The following is a 16,350-nucleotide window of genomic DNA, read 5'->3' as shown; positions in this document are numbered from 1 at the left end:
GAGAGGCATCCCCCTCCCCCAGCCCTCAGCCCTGAGAATGGGGGAAGATTGCACTTGGCCACAGGAAGCTGGGCTCCAGCGCCCCTCTCTGTGTATGGGGGGAGATGGGATTGTCCCCTGCCCAGATCCAGCTACGAACTTTGGTCCCTTTCCTGCCGCCCTTCCCCCTGCCTGGCACTACAAGACTGGCCGCAGCCCGCCCCGTTGCCATGGTTACCACTGCTTGGTTACCGCTGGGAGGCGGGGCACAGGGCAGATTTAGCCAATCTGCACACTGAGGGGGAGGGTCGAGGTCGGAGCCAAGGTCCCTGGGGAACAGAGCTGTTCCCATCCTGTCCGGAGCCCAGAGGTGACAAAGGGCCAACCTGGGGGTCAGCGCAGGGGTCAGCAGGCCATAGGGTTCCCCCACCCCGCTCTCCCTGTGTCTGGGAGCAGAGCTCTCTTCTTGCCCCACCCAAACCCTTTCTCCTAATGGCTCATTAATTATTCAGGACCAGATCCTGGAGGAGGTGGGACTGGAGCACCCCGCCCTTTGTCCTCCAGGTTGGGTGGGGCCAGTAGAGCGAGGAGAAGGAGAGGGCATTCCTCCTGGGGCGCAGGGTGAGGGGTAATGGGAGCCTTGAGGTGCGGGTGATGAGAGGGCTGGGCTAGCAGGAACAGGGAAGATTAGGGGGTGCGGGTGATCTCCAGCTCGGTTGGGGCTGCTGGGAGAGAGCTTGAGCCTGCAGGGCCAGGCTGGGGTAGAAGTCACTGGGTAGGTGACAATAGCAAGGAGGCGAAGGCTTGTGAGAGCCAGCCCTCGGACACTGAAGTCCTGGCCTTGCTCCCCCACCCTCACTCTGGACGCTCTTAGGCCCTTCAAATGGGAGCTTGAGAGCAGAGGGAGGACCACCCGGCTGGGCTTTTGGAGACAATACATCCTGGGAGCATAACTGTCTTCCCTCCTACTCAGACCTAACATGCTGGAACCTGTACCCTCACCCTCATCCTCCCAGACGTACCCGTCTTTCTGTGTTCTCTCTCCTGGTGAATGGCTTTCCCACCCACCCAGCCACCCAAGTCAGAAACCTGGGCCTCCTCCCAGCCTCCTCGCTCTCTCATACCCACATCTAATCCATCACCAAGTGCCGCTGTTTCTCCCTTCTGAATATCTTTGGAATGCATCCACCTGTCTCTGCTGCCCTCACCCAAGCCGTGCTCGGCTCTTGCCGGGGCTTTTGCTGCAGCAGCCTCCTAGTGGCTTCCCTGTCTCCAGCCTCTGTCCTCACCATCCAGTCTCCGTTCCATGGTAGGAGTCATGTTGCAAAATGAAAGCCTGATCATGTCGCCCCTCATTTTAAAATCCCTCGCTCTCTTCCCCTGTCGCCTTTCGGATCAAGCCTTGGGGTCCAGGCCCTGCATCTTTAAGCCTCTGCCAACCTCATCCTTCACCTGCCCCACCCCACGCCCCCGCCGTGCTGACTTCTCGGTTGCTCCCGTGCTCCCAGGCCTCTGTTCCTTCTGTTTCCTCTGATAGGAACCCTCTTCCCCATCCCCTTCACCTGATGAGTTCCCACTCACCTGGAGCCATCACCTCCTCTAGGAGCCTGGGTCATGTGCTGCTCCCCTGGGCACCTGTGACTGCTTCAGGTCTGTCTGTCCCATTGGACTGTGAGTCCTGAGCGGTCAGACCATTGTCCAGTTCAGGGCCTGGAGTGTGGTAGATGAGTGAGTGTAGGGGTGGAGTCAGGCCTGAACCCCTAGTAGGACTCAGGGGGCAGGGCGGAACAATTTTTAGAGCAGAGGCCAAGAGCCTCCGTGCTGGTCCCTTAAGGACCAAAGACCAGGGTCTTGAAGGTAGGAACCAGCTGGAGATGCCGAACTAGGTGAGTTGGGCTCTGCTCCCAGGCAGAGAGCCACGGGAGAGGGGCATGGGCTGGGGGCTGTGATGACCTGACCCCAGGAGCACTGCACATACGTTTGGATCTGTCCCCTGCGTCATGGCCAGGCTTGGGCTGGGCCTGCGAGACTGCTCGCTGGGGCGAGTAGTCAACGTGGACAGAGCTGCTGCAAAAGGTAGGGCAGGCGCCCCAGAGAATTGACGACTGGAGCAGTGGAGCGCAGAGCGGACAAATGTGTTTCTATAGGCCTCTTAACGAGACAAATGAATGGGGGCCCTGGCCTCTGAGGGGAGTGCAGGGAAGGGGGGCGGAGAAGCAGCTGCCAGGGGTTAGCCCCGAGGCCCCGGCATCAATGCCGAGTCAGCTCTGATGGGGACCTGGGCACGTGGGGCTCGGCGGCTCCCCCAGCTGGGGCTCGTGGCTTCTCACGAGGGAGACTCGTGGGGCCAGGGGTGGTCCTGAGCAGGAAGAGGTTTCTGCTGATCCGCTGTGTGCATGTCAGGTGCTCCGTGGGAAGAATCCACACAGGCCTGCCTTCGGAGCCCGCAGTGTGGGTTACTACAGCGTCCACTGTGCTGGGGTGGTGCTGACACAGAGGTAGTGACCTAAGCATCGTTGCGGGGGGAGGTGTAGGGGACTTCCTAGAAAACAGGAGCCCAGAAGGTTGAGTGGGCGTTTGCTAATGGGGGCCATTGCCTGATGAGATGAGATTAGGGGGAAGAAGCAGGAACGGGCCTGGGCTTCTCCCTGGAGCCCATGGGAGGACCATGATGAGGACCATCTCCCTTTTGTCCCCACACAGCTTAGCACAGTCCAGTTACTTGGAGTCATAGGAGCCCAGAGCAGGATGCCTGATGGCTAGGAGTGTAGGTAGGGGCAGAGGCCTAAGTAGCTGAGGGTGTATCTGTCGTATCACCGCCCCCACCCAGCCTGGGGAGCTGGAACATGGCAGGGTGCTGCACGCAGTTCTGCGGTGCCCTCCTCCTCATCCTTAGGGAGGCAGGACCTGGTGGCCCAGCTAGACTCTGCCCTCCATGGAACTTCCAGCAGGTTGCTTTCTCTCTCAGGGCCTGTTTTCCTATTGCACAATGAGGATAATCACTTCTACCTGGAAAGGTTAACTGAGGTCACATGTTCAAGGCACCTGGCACTTAGTATGTGCTCCCTCCATCCTAGGCCATGACCTGGGGCTCCCAGTGTGTCCCCTGGGAAACCAGGGTTGTCTCTGAGCGGGCTGCCCTCCCGGGGATGCCAGGAGTGGTCACAGCATTAATGAGTCCCCAGCTCATCAGACTTGTTCAGGGCCTGGGAAACCCGCCTCCCTCCCCTGCCTCACCACCCCTTGCTGCTGCGTGTATGTGTGCTGTACGCTCTGCAGGGAAGGCGCAAAGTAGGTGGCTCCGTTTGGCTGGACCCTGGGAGGTGTGGGGGGCCCCCCACCCCAACCCCCGCCCAGGCCAGCCCACTTGTTTCCTTTCTTAGGCCACTCGCTCCCACTTTGCATGGGCTCAGCTACCTGTGCGAGTCCAGGGCATGCCCCTGGGGGCTGCTGCCCAAAGACCTGTGCAGCCCACGACCTCCATGTGCTCGGGGAGGGGAGGTGGGCCCACATCCTGGTGGGGCAAAAAGCCCCTCCGGACATGTGGTCTTCAGAAGTTCTGTTCAGACCCTCCCCGAACACTAGCTCTGGGTCTGTACTGGGCGAATGGTCAAGTCACCTGATTTTGTCTGCCTGCCTGGGGACCTGACTGGTCACTGTGGCCCGCGGGCTGCGGGACGCAGAGCAGGCTCCCACAGGCTTGAGAGTAGGGTGCACAAGAGGGGCAGGGCACGCACGAAGGCAAGGGGGTACCCACAGACCTGGGTGGGTGATGCAGCCACGGGGCCTGAGCTGTGTCCTGCACGGTGCTTGGCCTGTGGCAGGTGCTGGTTTTTTTTTGAAAAAGTCAAGAAAGCCTGGAGAAGTTAGCAGGAGTGAGCGTGGGGAAGGGAGCGGGGAGACAAATGTCAGCACAGGGTTTGTGCTCCCCAAAAGTCCGCCTGGTGAAGAGAGGCGAGGGCTTGGCAGGGCTGTGGGAAGAGAGGTGCCCACCCGTGGGGGTGAGTGGGCTGAGGGAAATGAGGGGCTGGTCTGTTGGAGGGGAGGTCCTGCCCCCTAGGCTGCCCCGGGCCCGTGTGCTGCCAGTCTTGCCAGAGCCTGGTGGGTGGGTGGGCTGGGCAGGGCTCTGGCCCCTCTCCAGCCTCCGGGGCGGGTGGTGGGGTCCACCTCCTTGATGGTCCCAGGCCTTGGGCGCCATCCAGCCTCTCCTGTACTCAGGCCTTCCCCTTCCTCTCTCTCTCCCTCCCCCCGCCCCGGCCCCCCCCACACCTGGCTGCCTCCCCAGCTTCTGGTTCTTTGTTTGGCGTGGAGGCCCTGCCCCCAGGCACACTCACCCAGCCATTCTGGTTCAGCAGGTTCCAGCCTCTGGTTTCTGCAGCTGACACGTTGAGGCAGGAGTTTCACCCAGGGCTTCTCTCCCCAGCGGGCAGCAGGGGCTCCCCAGTGTGGTGTGTGAGGGGCCGAGGTCTCCATCCTCTGCAGGCCTTCCTTTGTGGTCAGGTCACCTTCACTTGCCCGCCCCACCCCCCTGTACCAGGAATGGGGTCAGGCGCTGGGACGGGGGAGAAGCAAGGCAGGCGTGGTATCTGCCCTACTCAGGGTTATTGTTCTCTGTCGGGAAGCAGCCATGAATTAAATACTCCTCCAAAGTGTGGAGAAAGTAATAACCTCACACGTGTACGTAACAAACCATGAGCAGTGCTGTGAGAGAGGCGGCGGGAGTCTCCAGAGAGCCTGAAACCCAGAACTGAGCTCGTGGAGGTGGGGGCCACAGCAGGGGGACCAAGGAAGGTTTTCTGAGGAAATGATGTTTAAATTGAGATCAGAAAGGTGAATAGGAGGTAGTGGGTAAAGAGGTAGTCTAAGAGGTTTGTGGCAGAAGGCATGGCTTATGCAAAGGCCCTGAGGCGCAGGGGGCATTGTTTATCCAGTGGACGGGAAGCCAGGGGGGGGGTGTGTGTGTGTGTGTGTGTGTGTGTGTGTGTGTGTGTGTGTGTGTGTGTGTGTGTGTGTGTGTGTGTGTGTGTGTGTGTGTGTGTGTGTGTGTGTGTGTGTGTGTGTGTGTGTGTGTGTGTGTGTGTCCAGGTCTGAACTCCATCATGACGGGACTTGGGAGACCTTTGGAGGGTTTTGATCAGGGAAGAGGCTGCTGCTTCACTCTGGCTGCTGAATAGACTAGGGACGCAGCTGGTTAGGTTGGTGGAGTGTCCAGTCGAGAGAGGGTGATGGCAGTGCAGAAGGAGAGCAGGGAGCTGCTGTCTGGAGGTGTGGGGGAGGGGCGTGCAGTGTGCAGGGGGGTGGGCAGGAGACTCTTCCCCACCCCCAAGTCGGGCAGGGGCGTCCTATCTGAGAGGATCTCACTGAGAGGACAGGCTCTGCAGACAACTGCAGACTGGGAGAGTCCGGAACCTCCTTCAGAGGGCAGTCGGGGCAAGGGTGAGGCAAACTGAGGCTTCCTGAACCTTTGTGATGTCCCCATACCCCTCGGGTCCCCAGCAGGTTTGTGTGTTTCCCCAATAAGGCTGCCCTCACCCCCTCTGGGTATTCCAAGAGCAGTCAGATAGGTCCCCGCGTCTCCTTCCTCCAGGGAGGCCCTGGGTGCTGTAAGATGTGCTTAGGATTTGGAATCCTGGATCAAACCCTAGCTCTACTCCAGATCAGTCTGTGATTTGTCTGTTGTTTAACCTTCTGGGCCTCCGTTTCCCCATCTGTAAAACGGGGGTGATAATTCTACTGATGCTAAGGAGGGTGATGGCTGCCCACAGGCAAGGTCCACCACGTGTCCAGCCTGTGCAAGCAGCCTGCAGACATCATCACATTTCGTCTGCACAGATCCCTATCACTAGCACCATTCTGCAGATGAGGCTCAGAGATGGTGAGTGACTTTCTTAATAATTACATAAAACGTCAGAGCCCACTGGACCCTGGGCTGCTGGGTACGATGGGCCCCTCCCTGCTCCCTGCAAGGCTGAGCCCTCCCAGCTCTCTGTACCTGCAGCTGTCACTCCCGACCCTGGTGGTCCCCCAGACCCTTCCCTCTGCCCCATCTGCTGTCCCTCTTCTCTCCACTGGATCAGCACCTTCTCCCTCTGCTGGCTCCTTCCCATCAGCATTAAATAAATAAATAAATATTATCTTTCACATCTTAGGAAAAAGAGAAACAAGAATAGGAATTTCCTTGGTGGTCCAGTGATAAAGAATCCACCTTGCACTGCAGTGGATGCGGGTTCTATCCCTGGTCAGGGAACTAAGATTCCCACATGCCGTGGGGCAGCTACGCCCCCGTGACACAGTTACAGAGCTCGCGTGCCCTGGAGCCTGTGCGCCACAACTAGTGAGAGAAAACCCGCACGCCACAACCAGACAGAAGCCCCCACACACCACAACGAAGATCCCGCACGCCTCAACAAAGATCCCGTGTGCCGCAACTAAGACCCAACACAGCCAAAAATAAATTAAATAAATAATAAATAAATCTTAAAAAAAAAAAAGAAACAAGAATGTAAAAACCTCCCTTCAACCCGTCCTCCAGGCGCCATCTTCTCTTTATCTTCCCCATCACAGCCAATCTTCTTCTTTTTTTTTTTTTTTTTTTTGACCGTGTTGGGTCTTTGTTGCTGTGTGGGCTTTCTCTAGTTGCGGGCGAGCAGGGGCTACTCTTCATTGCAGTGCGCAATGGGCTTCTCATTGCAGTGGCTTCTCTTGCTGTGGAGCACAGGCTCTAGGTGCACAGGCTCAGTAACTGTGGCTCGCGGGCTCTAGAGCACAGGCTCAGTAGTTGTGGCTCACGGGCTCTAGAGCACAGGCTCAGTAGTTGTGGCGCACGGGCTTAGTTGCTCCGCAGCATGTGGGGATCTTCCCGGACCAGGGATCGAATCTGTGTCCCCCTGCATTGGTAGGTGGGTTCTTAACCACTGCACCACCAGGGAAGTCCCCAATCTTCTTTAAGTAGTCACTGTACTCTGCTTTCCACTTCTTCGCCTCTTGCTCCTTGACCTCCTTTGGTCTGGCTTTGGCCCCTGCCGCCCCACTGACTGCTCTTGACAAGGCCCCCAACTATACCAATGTGAACTGTTTCTGGCAGGTGTCTTGGATTCAAATATAGGCTTGAATTCAAATCTCAGATGTGCCGCTAATTGGCTGTGTGACCTTGGGCTAGTGACTTGACCTCTCTGTGCCTCTAAACTGGAGATAACAACGGTGAAGGACTAGATGAGATAAAGTACCTGGTGCAGAGTGGTATTATCATCATTGAACAAACATGTTTTTGTTCCAGAGACCAGACCAGGCCTGGGCTCATCGGCACCGAGCAGGTGGTCTGAAATGTCATTTCTCATGGTATCAGCCTTCCTGGAGCTGTTCATTGGTCTGATTAATAGGAAATGGATCCGCTATCAGGATTAGCAAGGCATTTCTACATCTTAATGAAGGCCGGGTTTCCAGGGTCTTGTGACCCTGGGTGATGGGATTCCAGGTTGGCCCTGGTGTGTGTATCAAGGTGACATGGGTGGGCATGGCAGTACAGTGTCCAAGCCCCCTCCCTTTTCCCCCTCCCCCTGCCTCTCTGTGGACACTCTGGGGAGACGTCCAGGCCATCGGAAGGCAATTATCCAGCCAGTGGGAGCCGGGTGGGGAGGGCAGATTTACAGGACAGCGTTCACCTGGGAAGACATCCAGAGATACTTAGGAGGTGGAACGTGTAGGCCTTCAGGACTGATGGTGTGTGGGGGCCGGGGAGAGGTGGAGTCACGGTTTCTGGCTTGAGCCTTGCGGTGGATGGAGGTACCATCGCCCTGGTGGAGAGGAGTTGGGGAGGGACGCGTCCAGGGGAGATGCTAGGGCTGCTCCCAGCAGCTCTCAGCATGCCTTTGTCCTAGAGCTTGGACTTGATGGGGGGATGGGAGACAGAAGAGTGTAGCAGTTAACGTATGGACTCCAGACTCAGTCGCCTGGGTTCAAATCTTGGCTCTGCCACTAAGCAGCTGTCATGTCAGGCAAATCCCTTAACCTCTGAGTGTCTTGACTTCCTTCTCTATAAGCACAGATGAGTGTAGCACCCAGCTCATGTGCTCACAGCTCTTTGAAGAGTGCCTGGCACATAAGAAGCACTGCATGAGGGTTAGGCGTCGCTACTGTTATTTCCTCTATAGATCTTTCTTGCCCCCCACCCCATGCCTGCCGCCTGTGGTAGAGGCCATGTCGGCGGTGACTGTGCCATGATGACTTGGTGTCTCTCTCTCTCCAGGCAAACCTGTCTTCATTAAGGTCCCTGAGGACCAGACTGGGCTGTCAGGAGGGGTGGCCTCCTTCGTGTGCCAAGCCACGGGGGAACCCAAGCCCCGCATCACGTGGATGAAGAAGGGGAAGAAAGTCAGCTCCCAGCGCTTCGAGGTACAGTCTCGGGTGGGAAGGGGCAGGCAGGCCTCCAGGTCTGCCTATTCTGGGGTCTGGTCCTACCTCACCTGCTCTTGGTCTCCCTCCTTGGGGGCCTTTTGGCAGTGAGAGGATGGCTGACCTTGAGCAGGCTTCTGTGTCCTGAGCAGGCTGTGACCACGTGTCTGTCCTGCGGCAGGTAATTGAGTTTGACGACGGGGCAGGGTCCGTGCTGCGAATCCAGCCATTGCGGGTGCAGCGAGATGAAGCCATCTATGAGTGCACGGCCACCAACAGTCTGGGAGAGATCAACACTAGTGCCAAGCTCTCAGTGCTCGAAGGTACGTGCTGGGGAGGGATGGGGCCTGGTGGGTGTGGAGACCGATGCAGGGATGAGCCAGCCAGCCAGGCCCGTCCCCACCGTGGGCTGGGGTGTTTTTATGGAAAGGAAAACTACTGGTCATCCTGGGGTCAGCGAAGGTCAGTGGTGGGCAGGGACGGTCACTGGATTTTTGGCTTGTGCCAAAGCCCGCTGTGTGCCTCGTGTCTTTGTGTTCTGCAGAGCCGGGATGTTGCTCGGTGGGTCTGGGGACTGACTTGAGGTGTGGGGCTGCAGCTACGTAATCGCTTGGGGTACATGACTCGTGGCAGTGGATGTGATTTTCATGGGGAACCTGCCAGTAGGCTTCAGAGAGGTGTGTTCCCAGTCACTGTTAGGAGCAAGGGCCCTAGGCTGGAGGCTGGGGCTCTGTAGGTGGACTTTAATGACTTCTCTCACTCCGAGGCTCCTCCATTCATTCCCAAACACTCCCTAATGCTGCCTTGTGTCCTGCCAGTTATCTGACCCGGTCCTGCCCTTGAGACTTCAGTCTCCAATGAGTCCTGCGGGTGTGGCCCAGGGGACTGGGGGCAGGGTGCAGCGTAGAAGGGAGCTGTGGTCTGAGTCCTGGGGACAAGTGGGAGTTGGGTTGGGGGCCTCGGCAGGGGAATAGCATCGGCATGTGCAAGGCCCAGAGGCAGGAGAGAATGGTGCTTTCAAGGGACTCTGAGTGGTTCCGTTTGGTTTTGGGGTGGGGGGGCGTCACTGGAGGACACAGAGAAACGGGGAAGAGTAATTCAACATGAGCCTGGAGAGACTGGAGAGCAGATGACACAAGACCAGGTTGAGAAATGAACACTTTCCTGGGGACATAGGAAGCCACAAATAGAGAGTGACACGCTCGCCCCCCCCACCCCAGCCATGATGGAGTCATCAGTCTGAATATGTCTGCCTATATTTTCAAAATATGGCATTGATTGTTGCTTTTTAAAAAAAGATTACAGTAACAATACCTGTTCACTGTTGAAAATTTGGTAAGTATAAAATAGCACATAGGAAAAAATAAAAATCGCCTGTTTATCTTACCTCTACTATTAACTTTTGGTTGTTTCCTTACAGTCCATTTTCTGTGCATGCATGATATATGTAACAAAAACAGGATTACATTCTGCTCAATGATTTGTGGACTGCTTTTTAAAAAAACATTTCATGAACATCTTCCTTGCCATTTTTTTCTGCATCATTATTTTCAATGGCTGTGGGTAAGTGTCACATGCAAGTACCCTAATTTATTTAGCCACTCCCTTATTGTTGGACACATATGTTGTTTCCAGTTTTTTGCTTTTATAAATAAGGTGCTATACGCTTCCTTGCAGATAAGATGTGTTCACCTTCCTGATTATTTCCTTATTCTAGATGCATGGAAGTGGAATTGCTAGATCAAAGGGGACGTGTGATTTTAAGCCTTTTCAGTATTTCCAGAAGACTGTGTCGGTTTACACTCCCACCAAACAGGGCATAAGAGGGGCCTCTCTTCTGCTTATCCTCACCAGCAGTGGGAATTATCATTTTAAAAAGTCTTTGCCAAGTTAATAGGCAAAAACTGGCATCTCAATTTAATTTGCATTTCTTTGATTACAGAGCAGTTGAACATCTTTTCGTCTTGGCCATTTTTACATTGTGGCTTTATGTGTTCACACGCACGTCCATGCAGTAACTCCTTTGTGACTGTGTGTCTGCTGCGAGGCGGGGCAGGGCCCTCCAGCTTAGAGGGGCAGTGGAGGACAGTGGTTAAGAGCAGGGCCTCTCGACCACTTACTCTCTCACCTTGTGACCTCAGGCAAGTAACCATGCTCTGAGCCTCATTTGCTCGATCTGTAAATAGGGACATAGTACTTGCCACCCAGGCCAGTTGGGAGGATTAAATGGGAGTTAAGCACTTGCCGGATTCCAGCATGAATGGTAGCTGCTACTGGGCTAGAAGCAGCACATCCCAAGGCCCAGATGTGTGAGCTGGCTGTACCTGGCGTCTCTGCTGCCTGGCATCATCTGGGTGATGCAGCCCCCACCATCCACTCCTGTGGGGGGGGGGGGCCCAGAGGACAGGCCCTGGGCCAAGATCCCTGATGGTTGAGTGCTTTCAGGGTGCTCCCTGCCACCCCTGACCTCAGTTTCCCCACTTATGACCTCAGGACAGGTATTTCAGCACTACCCTCCCTCCTGTTGCTGTCTGCCCCAGCACGAGCCATCTGCCTTGCCCTGGCATTTGGGAGGTGACTGAAGGGCCGGACTGTGGCTCCCACCCCAGAGGGCATCTCTCAGGCCCTCATATTAAGGGAAAGAGAGCCTTCTTATTAGTGTTGGAAGAAAAGTCCCCCCAAAGCCCCTACACCCCAGTTTTGGCCCTTGCTCTCCGCAAGTCCTCTGTTGGCACTCTCCTATCCCCACCTCTGCCCTGGGCAGCTTTATCTTTTAAAGGGTTGAGGAGGATTGGGGTGGTCTTGCAGGAGCTGAGGTGAGGGAGTTCAGACTTGCAGGGGTCTGTCCTTCTAGAGGGGCCTTCTTGGATGAGGGTTTCTCTAGCAGGGGTCTGGGGTCTGTTTGTGCTTCTCGGTGTGGGAGGTGTCTGATGAGGTTGGGAAGCGCGTAGGGCCCTACCTGGGCGCCTGGCCCAGCCGAGATGGAGCTGTGGGCCTGAATGAGCCCCTGCTGCTCCTGAAACACAGCACCCGCAAGATGAAATGCTGACTTACCATGTTGGTCTGCATAACCTTGACCGTCTGGCTCTGGGCATGGCAGAAAGGAGGGGAGTGGGAGGCCTCAAAGGTGCCAGGGGGCGGGGCCAGAGGAAAGCAGCCCCGCCCTCCCGCGCCAGGCCTCCTGTGCTGGCCAGGGAAGCTGGGTGTGTGTAGGAGTTGGGTGAAAGTATGGTGTGACTACAGCTGTGGGCTGGGGCCAGAAGACAGCCAGGGTCACTCCTGGGAGGAGGGCTGGGGAGAGGATGAAGCCGGCTTGGGGCCTGGGAATAAAGGTTGAGTCCCTTACCCGCATCATAAACTGCATGTGGCTCACCACACACTGGGCTCTTCAGGGAAGTGGCCCGGGGCTCTCTGGGGTGACTTGGCTCAGGTGAGGGGTTGCTGCCTCCCAGGCCTACGAGTCCACGCCAAGTGCCCTGCCCTGCCTTGCTCTGTGCCATGCCCAGCTCCCCTCACACTCCGGGAGCACCCCACACCCCTCCCACTTCGTGGCCTTTGCAGCCAGCTCTCTGGGCAGGACTGCCAGTCCCAGTGAGTCCCGACTGCCCTGTGATGCCCAGCCGGCTGCTCCCCGCCCCCTAGGCCCCGCTGGGTACCGGGTGGGGGTACCCGGCACAAGCTGGCTGGGGGTAAGCCGCCCAGTGTTCCTGTCTGAGTGGTAATTGAAGCCATTAGCGCACCAGTCTCTCCCTCGCCGGGTAATGGCAGGAAAAGCTCTTCTCACGCCGCACTCTTGAGGCTGAATCACTCCCCCTCCAACCCGCCCGCTGCCGCCACTGAGACAGGGAATCTGACATTCTCCCTCGCGAGGGAGGGGGAGTGGAGGGGGAGGGGAGAAGGGCCTTGCTTCCTGGCCTTTCCCTCCAGGGTGTGGGGAAGCCGGGAGGGTCCTGGAGCTCAGTCTGGAGGTTGTGGATTCACTTGGGCCAGTGGGTTCCAGCCGGGTGGTCCTGGTACTGTGGTCAGGAAAGCCCCAGAGGAGGCCAGACAGCAGAGGTGTGGGCAGGGCCCTGGTGACTTGGGCAGGTTCTGGAAGGGCCAAGAAGGAGGAGGAGAAGGGAAAGAGGGGCAAGGAGGAGGGAAGAGGCCGAGGAACAGGGATAAGCCGTTTCTGACTTTGTGGTGGGCACCTGGCTCTGGGGCCCCCGAGTGCAGGAGGCAGCATTTGCCTCGTGGTCATGGCTACAGCAGGTAGCGTGCACCCTGCGTGTGGTGAGTGCCCTTTGTGCTGTCTGTAAGGCAGTGTGTGTGAGGTGTGTGGTGTGGTGTTACAGTCTTAGGGGCTGTGTGTGCCTTATGGGTTGTGTATGAAGCAGGGGGCGTGCGTCCGGCTGCGTGTGTGTGTGCGCGCGTGCATGCACACATCAGGCAGTGTGGGGGGGGTGTGGTGTGTACAGCAGGTGGTGTATACCTTATGGCCTGTGTCTGCGGCGGGGGGAGGGGTGTGTAGCAAGCAGCCTGGGCTGAGTGTGTGCGGTCGGTCTGGTGCTGTGGGAGGCCAGAGATGCTGTGTCTGGCCTCATTGTCTCCTGGACCCCACAGGATCCCTGCTCGGAGCTGTCGGTCAGCCAGGACAGCTGGACAGAGATGGACGTGGGGCAGAGTGGTTAGGCTGAGCTGTTCTCAGTGCCTCTGAGAACTGCTCCTCAGCAGTTCCTCTGCAGCCAGGCCAGAAGGGAGGGGCCCCCAGATAGGGATCCTGCCCAGACCTTGGGACTCTCTCTTCTTCCTCCCCTCCCCTCATCGAGCCCAGGCTCCCTTTCACCTGTTCCCACCTGGCCTTGATGTCTGCTGACTGGCCAGGACCACACTGCTCAGGCCACACAGGAATCCAGGTACCCGCATGGAGTGCCTGGCCTTGCCCGCTTCGTTCTGGATAGGCCCTGCGGGAGGCCAGCTGTCAGGCATGTGGGGTCGTGACTGGGGGAGGCGGGCAGTCCGTGCTGGGCTGGGACCCCCAGACTCCTCACCCTGGTTTTGGGACTGTAGGATGATGGAGGCCCTCTTGAACCCCACCCACCTACCCACAGCCCCTTTGGAAACAGCCCCAGGGACATGAGGGCTGATGAGCAACATATGACCCTGTCCTGCGGTCCTGGGCTGGCTGAACCTGGAGCGGGGCCAGTACAGAAGCTTGTGTTTTCAGGGTGGGTGGGCGTTTTCCCATGGAGTCATCTCTCCCTGGCCCAGGCCTGACTTAGGAGGGGGGGGAGTTTGGGTAAAGGGCTACCAGGCAGAGGATGACTCCTTAGGTGGCAAGATGTGCCCCCTTCTGTTGCCTGCATACGTGTCTAGGTCATGGGCTTGTTTTGAGGAAGCTGGGCCTGTCGCCTCCCTGATTTGCATCCATGGAAGGTGTAGAAGGAGCCCCAGCACCTAGAACCCAGGCCAGCTTCTGCTCCTCCCCTCGCAGCTGAGGCATGACCTAAGTGCTTCTGGCCCAGTGACTGTGGGATCTGTGACCTGTCCTTCCCCCCCCACCCCCCGCCCCGTTGTGACTGTAGTCGCATTCAGAACCACGCAGATACGAGGCTCTGCAACCATTTCCTGGAGAGATCTGGGCCCCAGGCGTGGGGGTGGGAGAGGTGTCAGTTAGATGGGCACTGCCAGGAGGGTCTAGAAGATCAGGCTCTGGGTTTCTTGGTACCTGGGATCCCCCATTTTTTTCTAGTTCTGATTTGTGTTCAAGGTCCAAGCAGACTCCCTTCTGAATGGGTCCACTTGTGGGGTGGGCAGTACGCCTGCCTCTTCTGTTAGCCACAGACAGTGGACACGTTCCCTGTGCCTAGCCTGCCGCTCCCACCCCTGTGGTCACGGGTGCTTACGTGGCCCTGCTGTGCCCATGGCTCCCTCGCCCACTGCCATCTCCCCCAGCCTCAGGACCACAGCGGAGCCAGCACCTCCGGGGACAGCTAGCCAAGTCGGAGGTTTTAAATGCCCCTGTGTGTGTACCTTCCCCATCCCTGGTGAGGTGCCCCCTCTCTCTGGTTGCCAGGGAAAGAGGATTTTAATCAGGGGAATGACTTGATAAAATTTATGTTCAGAAAGGTCCCTGGGGGTACAGAGTGGGGTACAGGGACACCAGTGAGAGGCCAGGGCAGCACTGCAGCCCAGACAAGAGGTGGTAGTGGCCCAAACCCAGGCAGTGGGTAGGGAAGGAAGGGAGACTGGGTTTCACGCAGTTTCGAGAGAGTGGTGGCCTGCCTGGCCACCTGTGGGACTGGGGAGGTGGGAGACTCGGGGTTGCTGGCTCTGGGCCAGGTAGATGGCAGTACTATTTTCTAAGGTTCAGGTATGGGAGGAGGACCTGGTTTGAGGGGCAAGTTGATGAGTCCACTTAGAAATCCGTTGTATCGGGTGTGCGCAGGCATTGGAGGTAGGGGTGTCAAGGAGGACTGGCACTCTGAGGGACATCTGGAGATGCAGTTCTGAGGGTGGAGAAATGGCAAATCCTACGGAGCCAGAGTCAAGGGGGAGGAAGAGGGCCCGGATGGAGCCCCAGACGCTAGCTCTCCACGTTGGGAGGGGAGTTTGCATAGGAATCTGGTGAGCAGGTGTCGGAGAGGTAGGGGTGAGCCCGAGGAAGTCAAGAGAAAAGCATCTGGAGGGAGCAGGGAGGGGTGCTGTCGAGAGGTCAGGCAGGATGAACGATGAGACGTGTCTTGGACTTAGCTCCATGGAGTCATGGTTGACCTTGGTGAGCACTCTGGCAGAAAGCCATGGGGGTGGCAGCTGGGCTGCAGGGACCTGAGGAGTGAGTGGGAGGCTCTCAGTGGTCTGGAGGGACTGGGCCTGAACCTAGGGGAGTAAAGGGATCAAAAGAGTCGTCCTGGAGTAGGACTGAGGTGGGGACCCCAGGAAGAGTTCGCTGTGGGTCAGGGCCCAGAAGCTGGAATGTGGAAAGGGTATGGGCCTGGGGACAGTGCCCAGGCTCACCTGGGTGTGTGTGGCTGGGAGGCCTCACCAGCCAGGCTGTGTAGAGCCCTGTGAGGTGCCAGGGAAGCCCTGGGGGTGGGGGACCGCGAGGGGGAGGCCTCGGCTGCTTGGCCGTTCTCGGCTAGCTCGTGCTGCCGACAGGCCCCAAACAGCTCAGACTCGAAAACAAAACAGGCTTTTAAGATGCCAAGTTTGATGAGTGCTAAAAGAGGTGGGAGTTTTCTCTTAGAAAAAGCTGAAAATCAAGCCTGAAAGCTGCGAAGGGAGCCCAAAGCTCCCCAGGCCCCCCTTACTGCCTGGAAGTCTGGGGGTGGGGTGGGGCTCTCTGGGAGAGTGTGGGAGCCTGAGGGTCTGAGGAGCCCTTCCCACCTGCTAGGGGGTGTCTTGGCCCTGACCTTGCTAAGGATGGAGCTGCCTCAGGGACAGGGCCCGAGGCAGCCTTGGTTTCCTTAGAGTGCCAGGAGGGCTGGGGGAACCAGCAGCCCTGCCACCCACGAGGTCCCCTCGTGCGTCCCTGTCTGCGTTTCCCGGCTCTGTCCCTGCATGCGTCTCCAGGGACACGTGTGTCAGCATACGTGTTATCTCTGCATGTCTGCACATGTGTGTTTCTGCGTCTCTGCGCGCTCTCCCTCTGGATCTGGTTGCATGAGTCTGTTTCCACAGGTGCTTGTCACTGCAGGTGCCCCTCTGCACGCACATGTAGGTTTCTATTTTTGCACCTGTCTCTTTCTCCACGTATATCTCTGTGGGTCCCTGGTTGTGCATGTATCTAGGTGTCTACGTTCAGAGAAGGGGCGAAGCCAGGCCTAACACTCAGGCACAGGGGAGGGGTTCAGGCCTACAGACGGTGCCACCCCAGGGAGCCTGTGTATGTGTGTGCCTGTGTGTGCCTGCGTGCGCACAGAGCCGCCAGGAAGCTGGGTAAACACGGGTGAGAAGTTCGCGCTGACAGACGGTGCCGCCCGCTCCGGGACCCCGCAAGGC

At 57.7% G+C, this 16,350-nt stretch overlaps 1 protein-coding gene across 1 annotated transcript in view; it reads left to right on the top strand.

The window, feature by feature from the left end:
- The window catches only part of PTPRF (protein tyrosine phosphatase receptor type F), a 78,796-nt gene that overhangs the window by 7,801 nt on the left and 54,645 nt on the right, over positions 1-16,350 (top strand). Inside the window, exons 3-4 of the mRNA XM_082676411.1 lie at positions 8,225-8,370; positions 8,552-8,693. Coding sequence (XP_082532537.1) covers positions 8,225-8,370; positions 8,552-8,693 — 288 coding nt within the window. The remainder of the gene's footprint in view (positions 1-8,224; positions 8,371-8,551; positions 8,694-16,350) is intronic.

This window comes from Grampus griseus, assembly GCF_964374135.1.
Source record: "Grampus griseus genome assembly, chromosome: 1".
NCBI lineage: Eukaryota > Metazoa > Chordata > Mammalia > Artiodactyla > Delphinidae > Grampus > Grampus griseus.
Note: the sequence above shows the minus strand (reverse complement) of the source record. Positions and strands in the feature narration are given on the sequence as shown.